This window comes from Candoia aspera, chromosome 2 (genome assembly GCF_035149785.1).
Source record: "Candoia aspera isolate rCanAsp1 chromosome 2, rCanAsp1.hap2, whole genome shotgun sequence".
NCBI classification, from domain to species: Eukaryota; Metazoa; Chordata; class Lepidosauria; order Squamata; family Boidae; genus Candoia; species Candoia aspera.
In genome coordinates, this window is record NC_086154.1 from 4,063,594 (window position 1) to 4,086,876 (window position 23,283).

At 48.5% G+C, this 23,283-nt stretch overlaps 1 protein-coding gene across 1 annotated transcript in view; it reads right to left on the reverse strand.

The window, feature by feature from the left end:
- Positions 1–425: 425 nt before the first annotated feature.
- LOC134488840 (vomeronasal type-2 receptor 26-like) overlaps positions 426–23,283 on the reverse strand; it is a 110,841-nt gene continuing 87,983 nt past the window's right edge. Inside the window, exons 3-5 of the mRNA XM_063291174.1 lie at positions 22,657–22,783; positions 21,310–22,190; positions 426–680 (exon numbers count right to left, since the gene is read on the reverse strand). Of these exons, the coding sequence (XP_063147244.1) occupies positions 426–680; positions 21,310–22,190; positions 22,657–22,783 (1,263 nt within the window). The remainder of the gene's footprint in view (positions 681–21,309; positions 22,191–22,656; positions 22,784–23,283) is intronic.

The following is a 23,283-nucleotide window of genomic DNA, read 5'->3' on the forward strand; positions in this document are numbered from 1 at the left end:
TTGTGTTTTATTTTGTGTTCACGAAAAGCCAACCTATTAGATCCCGAAAAGACAGTCACAGAGCTTCGGTAGTGGCTGGAAGACTCCAGCCTAACGTGGTGGACTTAACGGGCAAGCAGAACTGCAGAGAATGTAAACAAGCAACTGTCATCAATGGATGCCTGAAGGTAAGAGGAAATCCGGATCTCCTTTTCTGGAAAGTCGATGCTTCCAGAGAGCCTGAATAGTGTGAGACCTGAGCAGATATACATTCTGAACTATGATTTTCACTCTCTCGTAACTGTTAGCTCTAGTTGTATCTGGGTTTGTTCTTGTCTCTCTGGGAGACTGAGATACAGTAAACGAGGTTTGTTCATCTCAACCCAGGCTTAACATTTCTAAGGAGGAAACATCCTTGAAGCGCTCTGGAGTAAACATGGAGCCATTCACTGGCGATATGCCTGTGGGGTTGTGTAGATGCCTGACATGGCAGCCGTGAGGATGGATAGGTCAGAGTCGGCCTCTTCCAGGAGAACCAGCAGGTTTTCCTTCCTTCCACAGCTGTAGTTGGGAACATTGGCCTCTCCAGTGGAAAGCAGGTCCAGCAGAGCATCCAAAGTCATTCTTCTGTCTCGAAAGTTGTCATGGAGGCTGTAGCCCAGGGTGACGTTGGGTAAGAAGTGGGGATCTTTGCTGATCTCCTGAATGGGAAAAAGGAAGGACAGGATTTACGAATACATCACAGCTCCTTCCTTGAAAATGCACGTGGATTAGGCCATGATGTTCCGTTCAGTGAAAATAATGCATTTCACGTGTGCTACAGTGACTGCACAAGACTTTGTCCCCAAATTCCTCATCTTGGCATCTCTGCTTGTACTGACTGAAAGACAAAACAGAAACTCTCCAGGCAACTTCTGCATTATTGTCACTTGCTCTCTCTCAAGCCCAGAATGAGAAGGCAAAAAACAACCCAGAAAAAGGTGCTGGCAAGCCCCTTCTGGAAAGGTAGCCAGGAACCCTGCATGGCCCCGACCATGTAGTAACCAGGAGTCAAGATTCACTCAAAGGACCATAACGCACATGTAATGTGTATAGAGTGTATAGAGTGTATATGTATGTGTGTGTGTGAACGAGTGCGTGTGTGTGTGCTTGTGTGAATGAGATAGGGCCGAAAAGCAGCCATTTAAGAATTGAACAGAAGCTCCAGTTCCTCCAGTTTTCTCTTGAGTGAATGGTCTTGATCCCTGATTGCTTGAGGGAGAAGACAGAGGACCCTGCTCAAAACACTTTGGGATCAGTGGAAGCAGAGGAGGGTCAAGAAGGAGCATCTGAAGATGCCCATGTTCACATCTGGGAAGCCACAACTGGCTGCTGATTTGCCAGTGGGGGGGGGTGGGGAAACCCCTGGACCATTGAGGAAAGCCATGACTGAGCACCTGGGCAGAACGTCTGGAGGCACCAGAGCTGTCTGCTCATGTCTTTGGACTTGTGAACACTGTCCATCTGCAAGATACTGAATTGTCATCTAGGAAAGCTTCAGAAAAGAAGCCAGCATTTTCTCTCACTGGGACTGAGCAGTTAAAGCCTCCTGTCCTTTTCTTTGATGGACAGGCTGAAACCATGACCATGACCTCCCAACCTGATCACCTTGAAAGATCACAGCAAGTTGTCCATGTAGAGATCACCTGGATATAAGGGTGCTGAGCATTAAAGCTTGCTTTCGTTTTATCTGCTGAATGTGTTCCACTTCAGTATACATACAAACCGAAATGGTATCAAAAATGCTATTTTTATATGGATGTATAAAATGTAACTTGCCCCCCCCCCCCCGTTTCCTCAAAGGGAACATAATGTAACATAGCATCATTCAACGTTCTGTGACTTACTCGTAAGCCTTTGTTGAAGGACTCAAACTGAAATTGTACAGCTCAAATTTATAGGTGTTCGTTGCAGGGAAAATTCCACTGATGAGATGGTCTCCTGGCCTGTAATGATGGAATGGGTCTATTGCCTCCCTATCCAAAGTCACGAAGCACTTGGTGCTGAGGATCCCACAGGCTGCCTGGGGCAACAAAAGCTGTATCAGAAGATGAAGCAGCAGGTCCATTTCTGCTTTCACTGAATGAATCCTGCCTTGCATCTGATCTTAGAATCAGAAGAGCAGGAGAATTTGGAGAAGGTGAAAGCGGACTGCAGCAAGAGTGGGCTTCGGTGGCTTTTCTAACACAATATTAAGCCCAGAGAAGACTTCCCAAATGACGGAGATATGGGCCAACACAACAGCACAGCTCCTGGCTGGCTGAAGCTCAGGCCAGCTTCCCAGGGGCATAAGGCAATTTATGCCCCCAACTTTCCTGACGCCAGATATTCCTACAAGTTGCTGCTGAGCGTTGATCTCCTCCAGAGAATTTCCAGGGGGAAAAAGAATCCCATGACATCTGACATGAAGGCAAGAAGGAAATCCCCATCTTTCTACTAATTATATGGAGAAGTAGTTTTGCGAAAGCCTCCGCTCAGGGTCAACCCACATGCTGGGGCCCAGCTGGAGAACTGCTAATGTCACTCCACGTGATGGATTTCCAGAAAGCACGCAAGACCAAGTTGTTCTGGAGGCATTGGGGGTATGCTCTTATCTTGCTTGACTGATTTCCTTTCCTTTTCTTTTTTTTTCATGTCAATTTTGTTAAAAGTTTTAAAGAGAACATAAAAAGAAACACAAACTAATACAGAATAAGAAAAACAAAGAAAGAGGGAGGATAGGAAAAAAAGAAAAAGTACAGAAAAATGATAAAAATAAATAGAAAGAAGCTTCCAATTTCCTTTGCAGCGAATATAAGTATGTTTACCAGGTTACCTCTTACTCTATGCGACTACAAAAAAAAAAGGTCACTTTTTTCTATTATTCGTTTTTTTAATCATCAAAACCACAAGTCATCAATGTGTTTGTTTTTTTCCCCTGTTTCATGCAGAAAGTGTGTAAGGGGTTTCCTGTCATCCATAAATGAAGATATTTCCTTTCCATAATCAAGAAAGTCCATTTATCCATCTCTGCAACCCTCATCACCAACCAATCCAACAGTATTCAGAAGTTTCCACATCTGAGCAGAATAATCTCACTGCAGTTGTCATGAAGCAAAACAAAGCTCTGTGGCTTTTTTTGTAGCTGTCTGTCCATTGACTCCAAAAGAAAAGTATCTGGCTTCAATTGTACATTAATTTTTAAAATCTTCTGAATTAGTATATTTACCTTTTTTCCCTTTTTCCCTTTTTTTTGCTTTTTTACACATCCACCATACATGATAAAATATCCCTTCATGTTGTTGATGTTTCCAGAAAAGACACTCAAAGTAACTTTAATTCTCGACAATTTCCCTGGCGACATATACCAACAATACATCAGTTTATATAAAAAAAATGTCTTTAAGGCTGGAACCTAATGGAATTTTCAATCCTTGCAACCATGTTTTGTCCCATTTATCAGTTTGTATACTGTAGCCAAAAGTTTTAGCCCATTTCATCATTCATTCTTTCATTTGTTCTTCTTCTGTCTCATATTTCAACAAAAGCTTGTACATTTCAGCAGTGACGTGTTCATCATTTGTACACAATTCTGTTTCAAACTCAGTCTTGCCTTGTTCAAGACCATAAAACCTTTTATCCACTTTAAACCTTTCTGAGAGTTGTACCGAGGACAACCATGGGCATCAATATCCTTCTGTGGTCAAACCTTCCCTTGACTTCAATTTACAATCCCCTTGAGAACATTCTGGCACATCACGGTAGGTCAACCATTTAGGTTTCCTTCCCATTTTTCATCTCTAAAATGCTTCTGGCACTGGAAGCCAGGAAGGTCTTTTCAGGCCAAACCCAAGTTTATGTTTATTCCATACTCTAAAGACAGCCCGTCTGATATATTGATTTTTGAGGTCTACATTCATCTTACCTTTATGGTACCATAAATATCCATGAATTCAGATCTTAGTCCTTCTATTTCTAAGCAACACCCACTCTTTCATCCAAGCTAAACAAAAGGCAGCAAATATACTGTAATTTGAAATCTGGCAGACAAAATCCTCCGCTTTCCTTTGCATCTCGTAATACCTTATATTTAACTCAGTTTTTTCCCCCTGCCATACAAATTCAGATATATCCTTCTGCCATTGTTTAAATGGTACGTCAGTTGTCAAAACAAGTATTGTCTGAAACAGAAATAGCATTCTAGGTAAAACATTAACCTTAATCACAGAAATTCTCCCCAGCAGTGACAACTGTAATTTGTCCCTTCTTGACATATCTTTTTAAATTCATTCCATGTCTTAACATAGTTATTTCAAAATAACATACAATCCATATTTGTTAAATAACAAAGTATTTTACCTTCTTTTCAATCTTAAAACCTATTTTACGCATCAGTTCTGTTTGATCTTGTATCTTCATGCCTTTTGTTAACATCTTTATCTTCTGTTTTTTAATCTCAAACCTGCTAATCATTCACAGAGTCACTTTTTGTGAGTTGGGCAGCCATATTCATTTGGTTAAAAAAAGAAAAGAACAGTTCTTAACTTATATGACTCTTTTTTAATATTTACACCTACAATCCTTTCTTTTTGTCTTATGTCTCTATTCAATATTTCAAGAACTAAAATAAACAGAAGAGGGGATTGGGAGCAACATTCTCCTGTTTTTGTTTTTTGGTATCTCATGTGGTTTGGTTAAGTCTCCATTAACTATTATTTGTGCTGTCTTTGAAGTATAAATTGATTTCGCCCATTTTATAAAATTCTATCCAAAATGCATATCTTCCAGAATTTAAAACAAGAAAGTCTATATGGAGTGGAATGTATATAAGTCACAAGTACATACATGCGTACATCTGGCATGCCCTTCCTTCCCTCCAGCAAACGTCTCCCTTGCTATATAACCTCAGACAGAGACGCCCAACATTAGACTTCGAGGGGATCAATCTCAGAGACGAACTGCGGTTCTGTGGCTGATCCAACAGGAGGAGAAGTCCGTCTGCACCCCTCTGCCAGCATGGAGGTCTGAGCTGCAACATTCCACTCTGGGTGTTCAATACCTTCTTTCTGGAAGTGTGCACTGCAAAGGACAGTGATGGAGAAATGAAACGGGTGTCATGGTGTCACCATACAGCCCCCAGTCTTTTGTACTTGCACCTTGAGGTAAGACCCAGTGTTTGCATGGTGATGTCATGAGAAACATTGTGTCACTTTGCCCCCTTGCCTCTCCCCCATATATCTGCAGGGGTAGAAGGAAGGAGCAAGGGATGAAAGACACATCCTAGTGGTGTGATACAAACTCCTCTTCATCCATATTTTAATGTGTTGGTAAGAACAAAAGAATGGAGTTGGCATCATTGCATGTCTTGTCACTTCGGCATCAGTGTGATTAGGAATCCGCCCCTTTGTCCTTATGGGCTTCCAGAAATCTTGGGTGGGCTTCTGTAGAAATGATAGATTAAGTTTAGTCAAGGGGCCTTTCTTTTGTCTTGTATGTTTGGTGAAGGCTGTACCTTGAGGCCTCCAGACCCCTCAGAGGCTGCTGAATTTCAACTTCCAGGTTCTCTTGCCACTGGCCAGGCTGACTGGGAACGATGAGAGTTGTGGCTCAGCAGCCCCTGGAAGGCCACAGGCTCCCCCTTCTTGCTCTGAGAAAACATGGACTGTTTCTGCTTTATATGGAAGACGCACAACTTCCAGGTCAAAGCTTTCCTTGTGTCCCTTAATTAGCCCAATGGAGGTCCACCATCCATCTGAAATCCTTGCAGACATAGAGATAGTATCACACACGTGCAAGAAGAGCTTGAGCTACTGAATTCGATGACTCTCCTGGTGTCCTGGCAGGGCTGCTCAGAGCTAGCTGTGAGAAAGCCAGCTGGAAAGGAGCATTTCCAAACCACAGATTGCACTTAATCAAAAAATCCTCCCCAACACAATGCACAATGCAAGAATCTCATGCAGCAATTGTTCTGGCTGCCTGATCCCTCTTGGATTTCTTCTGCCTGGCCTACTCAGTCTGATTCTCCACCACTCCATTTTCAACCCTGAGTCCTCCCCGCAATTCACTGGCTGGTTTTCAGCTGGTGAAGCTGCCAGCCTCTTTCCCTCCTAAAAGGCCAAGAGAGCTGACTGATCCTCCTGGACCATTGGCGCACCTCAAGCTGCCCCTCTACCATTATGAGTGATGGGGGTGGAATCCCAGTTGGCCACAGGGAAGTAGGGAGAAAAACCTGGTGGTTTCTACCTCTCCATTTCTCAGGAGTAGATTATCTATCTTAGCTTCTTGTTCCTTTCATCTCTTCAGCTGCCCTGTTCTAGTTCTCCTTCAACTTCCTAATTCTCCTAGCCATTGCTCCAGGGTGAATCCCTCCTCCCCCACCCCACCCCACCCCAGCCATGGCTGTGTTCTGTGTCTCTGGCCATCTTGGACTCACAGCTTTTCAAATGTTTATTAACTCTTCTAAGTTTCTTTTTCTGTCTCTCTGCTCTTGCAGTCAGACCCCCTGTCTTCTACAGGTCCCCAGTTCTGTGACTAACTGTGGAACAGCAGCCACCATCACTTTCCTTAACCTTTCTCTGTATTAACATTTCTCTGAGGATCCTATCTCCCTTGCTTCTGATTTTTTCTAGTTACAGACGTAGGAACCAGATCCTTAGCTCACAAGTTAATTTCCTGACTTCTCAAGGCTCTTTGCTGACCACTTTGCAGCAGACTTTAATCCTTGTATTTATTCTTCCACTCTACAACCAACTAAGCTACGGATAGAAGAGAACGAGATGGGAGTCCATCTTAAGTTTTTGCTTCTTGTATCTGGGACAACTGCTTTCAATGACTTTTTCTTAAGAAAGGAGGCATTCAACATATGCTTATGAGTTTGATTTGTATACTCCTTTCTACCCAGAGGGCACTCAGTATCTACATATCTAAGATATCCCTGTATATCGTTCACATTGGTCTAGCAGATGCACTTGGGGATGTCCAGAAACAGGACCAGGTAATGCAGTTGTCTCAATTTCATTCAATATTGGAGGCCAAGATGGGCTATAAAAGGAAGAACCTGCAGGCTTAGAGAATAGTTAGGAAGAAATGCTTTGGACTACAGGTGAGCACAGCACCTCTCTGCCGTTCATTAAAGCCACCCAACTTTTTCCAGGAATTCCCATGAGCTCTCCCACTTCAGGAATCAAGCTAATGAGTGGATTCCTGAAAGCATGTGTATTAATTCTCTGTGTACAAATCCTGGCTTAATATATGGTGGGAATCCACAACTGGCTTATTCTGTAGAGGAACTCTAGCTTAAGGAAGCAATGCATCCAATCTGCATCTTTTAAGGGAAACAGGAAATTTCAGGGTTTTTGCAGATTTCCCAGCAGAAAAGTTGGCTGGAGTCTCTTAAGGCCTGGCTGGAAAAAGCAGCCTCCAAGCCTGCAAATGGAAGGAAATGCGGGAGTTAGGCTAAGGCCCAGAAGGATCCTTCTCAGCTGAGATTTTGGGGAGTCCCTGCTGAACCTTCAGAGCATACAAAATGGGCACTGAGGGTCTGTGTTTGCTGACCCCACAGAACTAACCCAGGGAGTTTTCTGTGCTTGTGATATACAAGAAAGGATTGTCACATGTTCTGTGATGCATCAGAGACAAACCATATTGGCTGAGGAATTCTGGGAGGGCCCTAGAATAGAAGAGGCAAGGAAAGTCCCTTATGTGTTACTTTATCCTGGCCCATTTCTTGGTCTTTCTGCAAGAATTGCTTGTCAGCAGAAGAAGGAGCAGCTACCAGGCATGGACTCAAACGGGTTATTATCCTTGATTGCCCCCCAGGGATGCAGCTGCACTTGAAACCACCTGATGATCAGGAGCTGCTCTTTTGCCCTGCCATTATCCCAGTCACAGCACCTGATTCCTGCTGCTGCTGACGCTTGACTCTTCCTTTGGATGAAGTCTCTGAAAAAAACATAAGCACTGAATTCAACAGCTGCATGAAATGGGAGGTCCTTTCTGTGCCCCTGGGAAGGCAGACTGAGCTTCAGGGCAGCTGGCAGTCAGGGGAATTAGGAGGGACGCAGCCTGCCTGCTGTTTCCTGGGATCCCCTTGGGATTGAGAGCCACAGCAAAGCTTCATCTGTAGGTTGAACGGTCAGGTTACAGATCTGAGGGAGAAATTATCTCCCTTTGGAATCCACCAGATCTCTCTCCTTAGTTTTGCACAACATTTCTTCCTATGGGGATGACTGCCTTGTTTTGAGCCCTGAAACTAAGCAGAGTCAGGCTCTTTTGACAGAATGGCAGACAATCAGAAAATGTCAGAACTTTAGACTAGGCTGAAATGCAGAGAAGAATCTCCTAGATTTTTCCCTCTGGCCAAGAATGCTACATGGGTGGGTCAGTTTGACCCAGAGGAAATGTTTGTGATCCTGGAAGATCTGGGACAGGGCCAGTGTATTCATCTCAAACTTGATGTCACTTCAAATGACCCACTGAGAGACTCTGTAGCAGATGCCCAAGCATAGGAGCCAGCCCCACTTCTGTGACTTGCTTCACACATCATATTAAAACAGGAATATTTTATCATGATTTATTGAATAAAAACAATTAACTGGGTTTGCAGAACACAATAAGTTAGAAATCAAAGTTTACTAACCACCATGGTTTGTATTGTGGTTTTCTTGATTTTGGTTGAAAGCATTATTTGAACTCAGCCATGGCTCAATGGGATATCTCAGCCTGGTCCACTGTGGCTTAGTCAACAAACATGGTTTAAAAAACCACCCCTTAATATGATATAGAGCCTGGAGCCCAGGAACTTCAGGACTGTCTTTTCCTGGCAGATTTACCGTCCCTCCAGTGCAGGCTGTGAGGGACGGTATGCAGAGGGTCCCCACTCCCTCGGAGGTCACAAAGTACCTCTTTCATTGCACCGTCTCAGTGGCTGCTCCCATACTTTGGAACACCTTCATTCCTGAGATAAGGAACACTCCCGACTCCCAGATTTCAAGAAGGCATTGAAAACCCAGCTGTCCCGCAGGGCTTACAGATGCTGATGACTCAATGGCTTCCTTAACTTAATTAGATTATATGTGGTGGGGTCTCGATTGTATCAGTTTGGTTGCTACTTTTCATGAGAAACCTCCATGAGTCCATGGAAGTGGGTGGTCTATAAAGGATCATGTCAATCAATCAATCAATCAATCAATCAATCAATCAATTCCCAGCCATTATCAAGAGTGTGATCTAAATCTGGACAGGTTTTTTTGTCTCCTTCCTTTGGCAGTGTTCACATGACACCCTAAACCAGGAGAATTTAGAGACTTTGCAGTGTGTTCATCCTAAACTTCTTTCAGTGGTGTCAGGGTATCTTTCTGGGCCAGCTGAGGGGATTAGGAGTGGGAGCCACTGTTCCTAAATGGTCCCCCTCGTTCCTCAAAGGCTGTTCCAGTTGGTGTTGATGTTGGCATTTGCTTGTTTTGCAAGGACCAAGCCACTAAGTTAGTATGGTAACAAATCACTCTGGCAGGGTGAACAAGTCAAACTTAAGTATCCTCAGGTTGGGTGTGAAAAGATGACCATATAAGATAAAACTGCTGATTTGCCTGTGAAAGGAACTTGCCTGGATTGTTTAGTTTCCTTTTACACTGCCTTCCTTCCAGTCCTACCCAGAGCATGTGTGCGTGTATGAGCTTGTAGGAAGCTTTTGTGCCTATCCAGGATATCTGGATATGAAACTGTTTATGTTTTTATGCTTTCTGTAAATACATTTATTTTTATAGAAATGCCGTGTGTGTGTTTTTTCTGATGTTTCGGGCCAAACTCTTTCCAGCAACAGTTAATGGGGGGAAAGGTCCAGTCCTAGGCCTCTGCTTTGAGGGGGGGGGGGTGCCACAGGGCTCAATATTCTCCAGCTGCATGAAACAACTGGGTGAGGTTATCCACTGGCACAGGGTCAAGTGTTATCACTATGCTGATGGTCCTCGGTTGTCCATCTCTGCCCTGGGCTGTCCATGTGATGCTGTTGAGGTGCTTTCCCAGTGCCTGAAGGCTGGAAGGGTCTGGATGGGAAAGAACACGCTATAGCTGTACCCAGGCAACACCTAGGAGCTGTGGGTTTTAGGGCTCCCATCTCTTGCGATTCTCCATTGTTAACTTTGAAGGAGATCACACTCCCCAGGGCAGAGTTGCTGTATGTTCTGACAGCTTGTTCCTCCTGATGTCTGGCCTGAACCTGCTTCTTTGTAGGTCTGATCCACTTCTTCTGGTCCTGCAGTAGAGATTGAGCCAGAAGCTTAGCAAAAGTTTCAGGATTCCCATTCCTAGTGAAAAAACTCACTTCCTCACCAGAGGACAACCTGTTATAAAGAAAATTGGAAAAGCTTTGCCTTAATGTAGACAGGAAGGTATTGGTGTTATTTTAATTGTTTATTCATTAAGAAAATCTATGTGGCCTTCCATGTATCCAATGAGAATCCAAGCAGCAAACAAAATGATTCCTTTAGCTTAGCAGGAGTGACTTGCATGTATCCAGATTTAGGACTTCAGGTGAAACACAACTTCTAATATAGGAATCAATGTCAGAAGCAAGTGTTTATCAGACCCAACAGGGAAGCAAAAAAAAAAAGGACTGGAATAAGAGAGACTGGGAGGAGGCCTTGGGTCTCCAGAAGGTAGACCTAAAGTTATTTTCAGGAGGGAGATGAGAGGATTCCTGGAAAAGCACAGGAACTGGCCAATCACAAGCCAGAGTCAACACAGCAGACTAAGTACTTAGAGTGCCTTGACCATCACAGGTAGCAGCATACCTTAAGCATTACCTTAACAGATTGAAAAAAAAAATCTGTTTCCTCCTGTAATTGCAGGTCCAGTATATTTTCAGAAAGGGAAGGTTGGAGGCTGGAGGAAATTCTCAAAAGCGGCCATGTCAAGCAATGGTTTCTTGAGGAAGGAGTGGACCACGACCTTCTTCAAGGCCAGCAGCATCACCCCTTCACTCCAGGAAGGATCTACTATCGCCCTGATCCATGCCCCTGCCACCTGCCTTGTTCATTTTTGTGCCATTCCATCCCTTTCTTCCCAATAAATGTAGCTAAAGAAACATTGGGCTTCTCCAACTGCCGGGTTGCCCTGTTGCCAGATTGGGAGTTTTGAAGGTGGGCCAGGATAGAAGCTGATGCAGAAACACACCCAGAGCCAGATGAAGGGTTTTATTCTGGCCACTTCACTGCCTGTCCTAATGAAGTCATGTGATCTAGTAGTATATGAAAGTGCCAGGCCTAGCGCAAGAACAACGAACAGTCGGTGCATCCAAACTCCATTAGATATTTTACTAAATGAAGGTGTCCAAAATTTGATATAAGTGAAAAGATACTCATAATGGTATCATTCAAGTTTTCAGAAGCTTCCTTTAATGGACAAAGGCATCCTTTTCAAAGATACCTTTATAGTTGAAGAAACTCAAAGATGCTTAAGGAACACTGCATGGAGTGGGGCAAATATTTACTGGGGAAGTATTTAGGAATTGCATGCAACATGTAAATTATCCTGGGAATTATCCGGGTGGGTGAGACTTAAAGCATCCCATCTATCAACATCATTATGTTCATCTCCAATTAAATTATATGATAAGAATACCTCAATATTTAATAAATTCAGTAAATATACAAAAATGATACCAATCTCTGTAGCTCAGGGTTGAACTGTGGAGTCCCTGGGGTCCTCTGAGCTTGGTTGCTTTCTTGCAGAGGTTTCACTACCCCAAAAATCTAGTTTCTCTTCCCTTTGCCCCTGGGATGGTGCCACTATTGTTGTTTTGTGGTCATCTTTAGTTCTGGATGGAATGGCACTGTCCCAGACAGACCCAGGGCATAATCTGGGGGTTCTTTTGGATTCACGACTCCTGCATGTAGAGGAGGTGGCAGTCGTGGCCAGGAGGGCCTTTGCTCACCATCGGGTTGTGCGCCAGTTACGCCCGTTCCTGGAGCGAGAGGACCTCCGAACAGTCACTCATGCCCTCATCATCTCCCATATTGATTACTGCGATGTTCTCTACATGGGGCTACCCTTGAAGAGTATCCAGAAGCTTCAGCTTGTCCAGAATGAGACCGTGCAGGTTATTTTTGGTGCCCCTAGCAGGGTGCACATAACAACTTTGCTACGTGAGCTGCATTGGATACCAGTTTACTTCCGGGTCCAATTCAAGGTGTTGGTCATCACCTTTAAAGCCCTACATGGCATAGGGCCAGGCTACCTGAGGGACCGTCTCAACCCCACAACATCGACCAGCCCCACCCGGTCAGGCAGAGAGGGCATGTTACAGACCCCGTCAATAAGAGAATTCCATCTGGTGGGGTCCAGGAAGCAGGCTTCTCTGCAGTTGCCCCCACCCTTTGGAAGATCCTGCCCCAGAGGTGAGGCAGGCGCCGTCACTTCCATCCTTCAGGAGGGCCCTGACAACCTGGTTCTACCGTCTCACATGGGGCAGGAAGGGGGGCAGCCGTTCATGGGGTTGGCTCTTGCCTTAGACCCCCTCCCACCTGATTAGAATTTTTAACCTGTTGGATTTTATACTTATTTATATTGTAATTTATATTTGTAATTTTGTTTTACAAGAACTTAATTGTCTATTATTATTGTCTTAATTTTATTTTAAACTGCCCAGAGTCCCTCTTTTGGGGTAGATGGGCGGTAGTAAACTTGGAATAATAAAATTAATAAAGTTTGTTCTTTAACCAAATGCATAGTTTGATTACCCTGAACTTGGAAATTGTCCTAACTGAAGCAAAAAACCAGACTGAGACAAGGAATTTGTCTCGAGTGTTTCTGATCTGCTCTAGTAGACAAAAATCCTACCAAACTGGAAGAGCATGGGAAAGCCACACAGATCAACCCGAAACTCAAGGTGGGTCTGCTTTGATTTTCTTTGAAGGACAGTTCAAAGCCTCTAAACTATGCATGTGTTGTCCCCCTTGGATAGGGGCCCCCTCCTGCTCGTCATCCGTACTCATGACAGAAATGGTGTGAAATGGATGTGTATGGAGGAAAGCAGCATAGCTTAAGAATAGGGACATTCACTGATAGAACTCATGGAGCAAACGCCAGAGGGTTTTAAGTAGTGTGACTGAGAAGGCCAAGTGCCAAACACAAATGAGAATCGCTGGGTTAGCCCCACCAGGTAGACCAGACCAAGAAATCAACTCCAGAGGTGTCATGCGCTGCCTACCTCTGAATAACACTCAGACACTGGTTCGCGGATTAGGCTCTGGTTTATTTGCAGGGCAGGTACAGCATTGGTAGAAAAAAGCTGAGAGTGACAGGAGCGCGCCGGTGCGGGGTTTAAATACCCCGCGCCGGTCAGCGCCCCCTCGCTCACGGTCACGTCACCCCCCTTTGTCCAATACGTTGCCCTGCCGGTGGGTGAGGGTTTCTGGGATCGCCCATCATCAGGTTTCTCATTCCTCTGCTGATTGCTTTCAGCTGGGCGATCCCCGTTGTATTGCCGCTGATGGCTTGGGTGTGCTCCGTGATCCGTTTAGCTATTGTTTGTTGGCCGTTAGTCGTTGTGGGTTGATGGCTACTTATCTTGTACCCCTTCACCTATTTCCTTGCCATTGTCATGTGTGCCATTGCGCTGATGACTTTAGCTCAACGGCACTCATGACATACTGCCCCCTTTTCGAATAGTGTTCTCCCCCGGTTTTCTGGGTTTTCCCCGTGGAGCTGTCAAAACGCCACATGTTTTTTTTTTTTTTTTTCAAAGTTCCCGCCGGAGTAGTTGTCGCCCCTCCCTTTGCTCCTCCCTCTACCACGTGCCTTCCCAGGGTGTGTCCATGGTGCGCATGCTCGGGTCCTGACCTGGCGTGCACATGCTCCAGCCACACCCTGTTTGTTTGGCTCAGTTCGGCGAGGAGAGAGGCGTGGCTGGTCGGGTGCTTCTCAGCTCCAGGTAGGGCCCTTCTTTTTCTTATTTAAAGTGCGTCGCCTTTGTTGTGTCTCCTGGGCGTTGCCCCCAGGTTGCCCTGTTGACTTGCTTGCCACTCCCCCGCGGCCGGGGGGCGGGGGGAGGGTGCTGGCGAACGTTTGTCACCACCCCGTGGGCCCGGGGCGGGGGGAGTGAGTCCCGGGGGGGGGAGGTCCACCCAAGTCGCGGGCTTGGGGGGGCCCTTTCCCTTGGGGCACGGGAGGCGGGGGGGGGCCTGCGGGGGGGGGGGTTTGGTTTTGCTGACCTTGGTTGCGGTTTGTCGGGGTATGCCCGGTGAAATGCTCTGGTCAGGTCAGGCGCGTTAACGTTGTGCGCCGCCACCCATTCCGGGTGGGGAAAATGTTTCCACCTGACCAGATAGTGTAGAGTTCCTCGTTGCTTGCGGGAGTCGAGAATGTCCCTTATCTCGAAGTGGTGTTGCCCGTCGATCATCACCGGTGCGGGCTGTGGCGTGCTTGGTGCCATCGGGAGGTGGTTGCCGGTTTCAGGAGGCTGGTGTGGAACACCGGGTGGAGTCTCCGGAGGTTGTGTGGCAGGTCCAAGCGTATTGCTACCGGGTTCACTATTTGCGTGACTCGGAACGGCCCGATGTACTTAGGCCCCAGTTTTTTCGAGGGTTGGGTTGACTTTAGGAACTTGGTGGATAGATAGGCCATATCCCCCGCCTGGAACGTCGGTTGTTGGCGCCGGTGCTTGTCGGCCTGCTCTTTGTAGGCTGCCTGTGCATCCTTCAGCGCCGCCGTGATTACTGGCCATGCTTCCGCGATCTTCCGTCCCCAGTCGCTAGCGTCCACCTGGGGTTCCGGGGGTTGAGGTAGCTCCGGTATGGGGACGAAGTCGCGCCCCGAGACTACTTCGAACGGAGTTTTCCCCGTGCTCGTGTGGACGGCGTTGTTGTATGCGACTTCGGCGAACGGGAGCAGTTCAGCTCAGTCGTCTTGGTGGTAGTTAGTATATGATCATATGAATTGCTCTAAGGTGGCATTAAGAACCTCAGTGGCTCCGTCCGTCTGAGGGTGCCAAGCCGTAGATAGGGCCTGTTGGGTCCCCGTCAGCTTCAGGAAGGCCCGCCAGAATTTGGAGGTGAACTGTGTGCCCCTGTCGGTCACCACACGTGCGGGACATCCGTGTAGCCTGTACACATGGATGAGGAAGAGTTTGGCTAGCTGTTGTGAGGATGGGACCGACGTGCAGGGGATGAAGTGGGCCTGCTTTGAGAAGTAGTCCTTCACCACCCAAATGGCCGTTTTCTTCTGGCTGGGTGGGAGGTCCACTATAAAATCCATAGAGATTTCCTCCCATGGGCGGGAGGGTTCTGCCACCCGTTGCAATAGCCCCGCGGGTTTGCCTGGTGCCCGTTTGGCCCTAGCGCACATTGGGCAGGACGCCACGTAGGTTTTTACGTCTCGCCTGAGCGCGGGCCACCAGAATTGACGCCGTGTTAGGTGTAGGGTCTTGAGGAACCCAAAGTGTCCCGCTTGCTTGGCGTCGTGTGACCTATGCAAGATCGCCTGGCGTTGCGAGTCCGGGACGTAGATTCTGCCTTCCCCCCATGCCAGGTCTTGTGCCATCGTTACCTTGTCGGGGTTTGCCAGGAACCAGGGGTCGGTTTTGAGGGCGGCGGCGAGGTCCGTGCGCATTCCCCCTGGTAGTTGCGGTTGGCTTCTTTCAGTCGCCGGTTGTCCCGCCGTCGGCTGCGCCGTAGAGTCGAGCTGCCTCCGTGCGCCGCTTCGGGTGGTCACGGCCATCCCCAGTTGCGAGGTGGATAGGACCGTCCCAATGGTGTCTGGGGCGGGCTCTTCGTCTTGGGGCAGTCGGGAGAGGGCGTCGGCCAGGAAGTTCTTCTTGCCCGGCATGAACTTCAGCTGGAAATCAAAGCGGCTGAAGAATTGGGCCCATCGGACCTGTTTTGGGCTAAGGCGTCTAGGCGTTCGTAGGGCCTCGAGGTTCCGGTGGTCAGTCCAGACCTCGAATGGTTGGGTGGCTCCCTCGAGTAGGTGTCGCCATGTCTCTAGTGCCGATTTCACCGCGAAGGCTTCTTTCTCCCAGACGTGCCATCGCCTCTCTGTCTCGGAGAACTTCCTTGACAGGTAGGCGCATGGTTTCAGGAGTCCCGTGGGGTCTTTCTGTAGCAGGATGGCTCCCAGGGAGAAGTCTGAGGTGTCGACTTGGACCACGAACGGCCGTTCTGGGTCCGGGTGCGCGAGGATTGGCTCCGTAGTGAACAGCGCTTTCAGCTTGTTGAATGCGGTCTGGCACGCGGGAGTCCAATTCAGCACTGTGCCTGGGTTCTTGGCGCGTCGGGTGTCCCCCACCCCTTTGGTTTTGAGGAGGTCCGTTAAGGGGAGGGCTATCTCAGCGAACCCCCGGGCGAATGACCTGTAGAAATTCGCGAATCCGAGGAAGCTCTGTAGTTGCCGTCTGTTGCGGGGCCGCTCCCAGTTTAGCACCGCTTCGACTTTTGCGGGGTCCATTTCGATGCCGTCCCCGGAGATTCGGTACCCCAGATAGTCTAGGCGCTCTTTGTGAAACTCGCACTTTGTAGGCTTTGCATAGAGCTGCGCCCTTCTGAGCTTGTCGAGGACTTGCCTGACTAGGGTTACATGTTCCTCGTGCGTTTTTGTGTAAATAAGGACGTCGTCGATGTAGACCAGGACCCCTTTGAACAGATGTTCATGCAGTACCTCATTGATGAGCTGCATGAACACCCCAGGGGCCCCCGCGAGTCCGAAGGGCAGTACCTTGTACTGGAAAGCGCCTAGGGGGCAGTTAAACGCCGTCTTCCATTCGTCCCCCTCCCTGATTCGGATGCGATAGTACGCCTCGCGAAGGTCCAATTTGGAAAAGACTTTGCCCGTGGACAGGTGGGCGAGCATGTCCTTCACCAGGGGTAAGGGGTATTTGTTGGACAGGGAAGCCGCGTTTAGGCCCCGGTAGTCGGTGCAGAGCCGTAGGGTCCCATCTTTCTTCTCCCGGAATAAGACGGGGGCTCCGACCGGTGAGCATGCTGGCTCTATGAATCCCCTGTCTAGGTTTTTATCGATGAACTCCCGGAGGGTTGCCATCTCCTTCGGGGTCATCGAATAGATCTTTGGTCTAGGTAAGGGGACGTCGGGCAGTAGGTCGATCCGGCAATCCGTCTTGCGGTGGGGGGGTAGTTGGTCAGCTTCTGCCTCTCCGAAGACCTCGGAGAAGTCAGCGTATTGTTCTGGTAGGTCTGCTGTGGTAGCGGCGTTGTCTTGTGTGGTCGCCTCCGCTCGTCCTACTGTGGGGTTGCTTCTGCCCGCTGGAACTGGTGCTCGATACTCGCCGTCGCCGAATGTGAAGGTGCGGGTCTCCCAGTTGATCCGCGGGTTGTTTGTCGCGAGCCATGGCATCCCCAGGACTGCAATGGGCCGTCCGATGTGCGTGACTACGAACGATGTGCGCTCGGTGTGAGTGCCCATTTGCAGGGTGACCGGCTCGGTTTGTAGCGTGGCTGGTTTCCCTCCCGCTGTAGAGCCGTCCAGCTGGTGGAATGCCAGCGGCGTGGGGAGGGGGAAGCAGCGGAGGTCGAGTTTGGCGACTAGGTCGGGGTGGATGAGGTTTTTTGAGCACCCCGAGTCCACTAGTGCCGCGGCCGTGGTGGCTCCGTTGCCGGCAGAGAGTTGAATTGCTGCCAATATTACAGGGCTTTCGTCGTTTCGTTGAGGTGGTCCGCGTTGCTGTCCCACCGCCTGCCTCGCCACGCGTCTCAGGGCAAGCGGGGAGCATTTCCCGCCGGCTGGTCGGGGTCTGTATTGTCCTCTTCCCCCCAGTAAGCGTCCCAGCCCTCTTCTGGTGTCGCTGTGGCCACGGTCATTCGGCGGTGAGGGGGCGGCCCCGGGTTGGGTGGTTTGGGGCTAATTTTCGGAGTGGGTTTGGGCGCGCTGGTCGGCGGTCGGTTGGCGAAGCAATCCACCGTCTTGTGCCCTAATTTGCCACACCTCCCGCAGGGCTCCCGGTTGAACTTCTTTTTTGGGTATATGGGGCCGGCCATCCCCCCGTGTGGTGCGGGTACCTTTTTCCCGGCATAGTTTGTGTCTTCCGTGGTTGTCATGAGGAAGGTGCGGTGCGCATGTTCGGCTTTCCCCGCGAGGTGGATCCACTCGTGTAACGTTTCTGGGTCGTCGCGGTAGAGGGCCCATTGGAGAACGTCGCGGTTGAGCCCCCTTTTGAACATTTCCAGCAGGGTGGTCTTGGACCAGTCGCTGACCTTCCCCGCGAGGGCTTTGAACTCCAGGGCGTAGTCAGGGACCGTGCGTGTGCCCTGTTTAAGTCTTTGGAGTGCGCTTTTCGCCCTTACTTTGGCTAGGGGGTCTTCGAAGTAGTTTTTCATCTCATTGATGAAAGCAGGGAAGGTGGCGAGGGCGGGGGAGCTGGACTCGTACAGTTGGACGTACCAGTCCGCCGCCCTGTCTTGGAGTTTGATCGCCACGGCGGCGATCTTGTCGGCCTCGGAGTCATAGGAGTGTCCGTGCCTCCCCATGAACTCCCTAGCGTTGGTCACGAAAAACGAGAGTTTTGTGGGGGTCCCATCGAAGAAGATGGGGAAGTCCTTTGGGGCCCGGGCGTTTTGTGCGGCCCCGCCTCTCGCTTCCCGGGGTGTGGTGTCGGCCGCCTGTGCCGTCTGCTGACCCTCCGCTGGCCCGTGTGGGTTCGGTGCTTCGCTCGGGGTGTGGGCCTGTGCGGGGACGTCGTTGGGTGGCGCGGGGGGCATAAGCGCCTGGAGCATGGTCCAGAGTTCCGTCAGTTGAGCCCGCATGGCCGCGAGTTCAGCTCGTGCCTCCTCGTCCACAGCCCGCGCCGCCGCTGGGGCCGGTTCCGTTGGCGCGTCCTCGGGGGTGGGTTGCCGGCGGGGTTCATCATCCCTCTGCCGCGGGTCCGCTTCCTCCGCCGTCTGATGGGTGTCTCCGTTGTCCTCCTCCGTGTTGACCGCCGTGGGGCTGTCGCTCCACGCCCGTTGCTGGGGTGCGATGTGGGGCGCGGGGTCCTCCGCTGGTTTCAGAAGTCGTGCTGCTCCCTCCCGCGGTTGGGTTGCCTCCGTCGCCATCTCCCCTTGGGGTTGGAGCTGAGGCTCGGGTCGGGTGGGGCGGGCGTCCATGGCTCCGGGAGTCCGCGGTGCCTCTGGCCTTGGTCGGTCCTCCTCTGTCTCTTGCCGCGTGGCTCGCCCTCCTTGCCCGCGCCGCTCCGGCCTCATCTTGCTGGTCTTCTCGCCGTCTACTCCTCCCGCGGCTCGTTGTCGTCCGGTGGGGCTCGGCGAGGCTGAGTTTATGACTCTCAGCTTTATGTCATGCGCTGCCTACCTCTGAATAACACTCAGACACTGGTTCGCGGATCAGGCTCTGGTTTATTTGCAGGGCAGGTACAGCGTTGGTAGAAAAAAGCTGAGAGTGACAGGAGCGCGCCGGTGCGGGGTTTAAATACCCCGCGCCGGTCAGCGCCCCCTCGCTCACGGTCACGTCACCCCCCTTTGTCCAATACGTTGCCCTGCCGGTGGGTGAGGGTTTCCGGGATCGCCCATCATCAGGTTTCTCATTCCTCTGCTGATTGCTTTCAGCTGGGCGATCCCCGTTGTATTGCCGCTGATGGCTTGGGTGTGCTCCGTGATCCGTTTAGCTATTGTTTGTTGGCCGTTAGTCGTTGTGGGTTGATGGCTACTTATCTTGTACCCCTTCACCTATTTCCTTGCCATTGTCATGTGTGCCATTGCGCTGATGACTTTAGCTCAACGGCACTCATGACAAGAGGAAGGCTAGAACTACTTTTATTGAGATTGGTTACAACAGAATCTTGCAAATCCGATTGTTTTGTGCCACTTCCAAATGTTATCTGACTTTAAAAAAAAGATTTACCCTTGTTGCCCAGATGTCAGAGCTTGCACATCTCTATGAAGGACATCTTCCTTACACTGCCATTCACTCATTCATTCATTCATTCATTCATTCATTCATTCATTCATTCATCGATCTATCCATCCATCCATCCATCCATCCATTCATTCATTCATTCATCCATCCATTCCCAAGTAAAGCTGGGGCTGCTTTAAAAGGGCTTCTGGATAGATGTTACGGTTGCAATCCTCCACTCCCTGAAGCACCCTGGGGAGATTGCATCAAAATCACGGGGTGTCCCTCCCACCAAAGATCGAGGGAAGTTGTGGGCTTCTCACTGAACATGTCCAAGGAATGGATCTGCTACCCTCTTGTCAGGATGCTTTAATTTGGGTTCCAGAACTGAAAAGGGGGTGGGACTTCATGACCTCAGTGACCCCCTTCCATGTCTGATCTTTCTAAAAGGGCACTGTGATTCTCTATGGAGTTCTACCTTCTTGATCAAGGAGATCTCTAAAGTTTCAGAGTTTCGGACTCCTAGATTTGCCTCTCATGTTAACTTCCTGCAAGGAAATGCTTCCTCTTTCATGTGCAGTTATATGGCTGTACCTAACCATTTCTTTGCAGATTCCTGCTGCCCAAGACGGTTGGGATTCAGGATTCTGAGTCCTAAACATCTGGACAGTACAATAGCCAACAAAGCTTCATTAATCGAACCTGAAGTACCACCACAGAATGATTTCATAGGTCTTGAAAAGTATCTCTGCTAGAAAAAAAAACCCTTTAGGGAAGGAAATTGCTCTTGAAACCAGAAACCAAAGCTTGCTTCCTCTCTTCCCACTCTCTTCCAAGTGGTCCAATAAGATCATCACTTCATTAATTCTTTAAATCATTCATTTTATTTATCAAATTTCTCACCGCCCATCTCCTCCGAACGGAGGGACTTTAGGCGATTTACAGCATAAAACAATAACTATACAATACAATTCCAATGTAAAATATAGGATACAATTTCCCCTCCTGTTCTGTGCAGGGACCCAAATGGAAGTTGACAGCGTTCAACATGAGGTTTTGGGAAGATGCCAAAGGGGAAAAGGAAAGGGCACAGAGAGAAGTCCTTGAGCTTTGCAAGAATCCTAAAAGGTGCCTCATACTCTTTTAGGAAAGATATCCTCTTTAAAGCCTTTGGGTTCATGGTTACCATGGATATGATCAAAAGTATTGGGGGAATGTCTCATGTCTGTGTTTGTGTGTGTTTGTGTCACACACTAGATCTGATTTTTTTTTTCATGGCAGTAGTGAAATGACCTGTATGGAGGGATATTGACATCAGTCCCTTGTCATGGACAGAAATTATAGATTTGGAAAAAAAGAGACTTGGGGGCGGGGGGTTGTGGGTGTTTTTTTTTTTAAATTAATATTGTTGGAATTAATAACCAGTTTTGGGGGAGTCACAATCCCCAAACTCACTTTACTATTTTATTTTGATATCAAATGTTCTTTTGTATTCAGATCTGGTCTTAGGAAAATAATATAGCATTTAGGGGAAAAGATGAAACCCAGCAGGCCAGCACTGGAAGCCAAGATGGAGAAGACCTGCACAGCCACCATGTACTTCCCTTTGGTGCTCAGGTAAGTGGGCACAAAGGAGAGCCAGACACTGCAGAAGACCAGCATGCTGAAGGTGATCAGCTTGGCTTCATTGAAGGCCCCAGGGAGGTTCCTGGCCAGAAAGGCCACTAAGAAGCAGACAGCAGCCAGGAAGCCCATGTAGCCAAGGGCACCATAAAACATGGGGACAGAACCTTCATTGCATTGCAGGATGATCTCTCTGTACAACAAGTTCATGTCAGACTCAGGGAAGGGGGGAGAGGTCCCCAACCAGATGCTGCAGAGGACAACTTGGAGACCAGAGCAAGAGAGGACAATGGAGTTGGCCAAGCTTTTCCCCAGCCATCTCTGCACTTTATTTCCTGGCTTTGTGGCCAAGAAGGCTAAAACCACCATGACTGTTTTGGCCAAGACAGAAGAGACAGCAAGTGAGAAAATGATGCTGAAGGCTGTTTGTCGGAGAAGGCAGGTGGCTCTGCTTGGCTGTCCAATGAAGAGGAAAGAGGTCAAGAAGGAAAGCAGAAGTGATACAAGGAGGATATAAGAGAGGTCCCGATTGTTGGCTTTGATGATTGGAGTGTCTTGGAATTTAATGAAGATTCCCAGGACAAAGGCTGTGATTAGTGAAAGGAACAAGGCAAGGGAAGCCAGGATGATCCCCAGATTTTCATCATAGGATAGGAAGGTCATAATCTTGTCTATACAGTGATCTCGACGGATGTTTGGATATTGATCTTCTGGACATTTGTTGCATTTTTCTGCATCTGAAAAAAGGGAGAGTAAGGTCTCCCACAAAACATATACTTTAAAGAAATGCATCATGAATTTACGATGGTGTGAATGTGAAGGACATCAGTCTGTAGTTAGAAGGAGGACCCCAAGAGGTGGGGGCTGTCCTCCACTGTTCACATAGAGGCTGGGCTGCTGTGTTGAGGTTCCTTTAATTTGGCTTCCAGAAATGGGCAGTGAAGGAGGTTTTCTGTGACCAAGCTGAAAGCCCCTCATCCAAGGACATCTTCCCAGGGAAAATGAGGCACTGGCTCAGTTCTATGGTGTCAAAGAAGGGAACTCCCCCCAACCAATTCAGCCACAAGTGTCCCGTGTAAAGAAAAGCTGTGGTTGAAATCCATTTAAACAAGTGCAATTCCAGCTGAGGAATGCTTTTCAAAACCCCCTTGCACAGAAAATATCTACGTAAAGAGTCTCTCCCTCTCCTCTGGTGTCACCCACCTTCCGTGGTGGAGATGGTTCCTTCAGCACAAGGGTGACAGTCATAGCAGCAGATGGGCCTCCCTTCCTGAGCCACCTTCCTGAATCCAGGACGACAGCTTTCCACACACCGGGAAGGAGGCAGGGGCTGAGCAGAGACAGGAAAGACATTCAGAACTTATTTCATGAAAGGAGGCAAAAAAGGACGGGCTTAGTGATCTGAAATTCAAAGTGAGCTTTACTCAGTCTGAAGCCTGTGAAAACAATGCAGCTCATCAAACAGATTCAGCTGCATGTTGCTCCCTTCTTATCCTCTGTTCTTATTTTTCCCACACTATAATATTTAGATTCAGAATCTAAATTTATATAATGAATTACTCAAGGAATTATTAGATGGATATTTTGCTTTTGCAACATTAATCCTGTTGCCAATGAAGCCAATTCAGTGGCCTGCTAGAACCACTGAAATGGAGCAGAGCTTAACACAGCTTAGAAGCTGGCACAGAAAAAGGAATTATCTTAGATAGCTTCAATGAGCATGCCAGAGAAACACCGGGTATTGCTCCTACACACTCAGCCCTCCCAAGGATAAAGAATCACACACTTAGACACATTAGGTTAAGAAGTAAAAAGAAGCTTACTGACTTT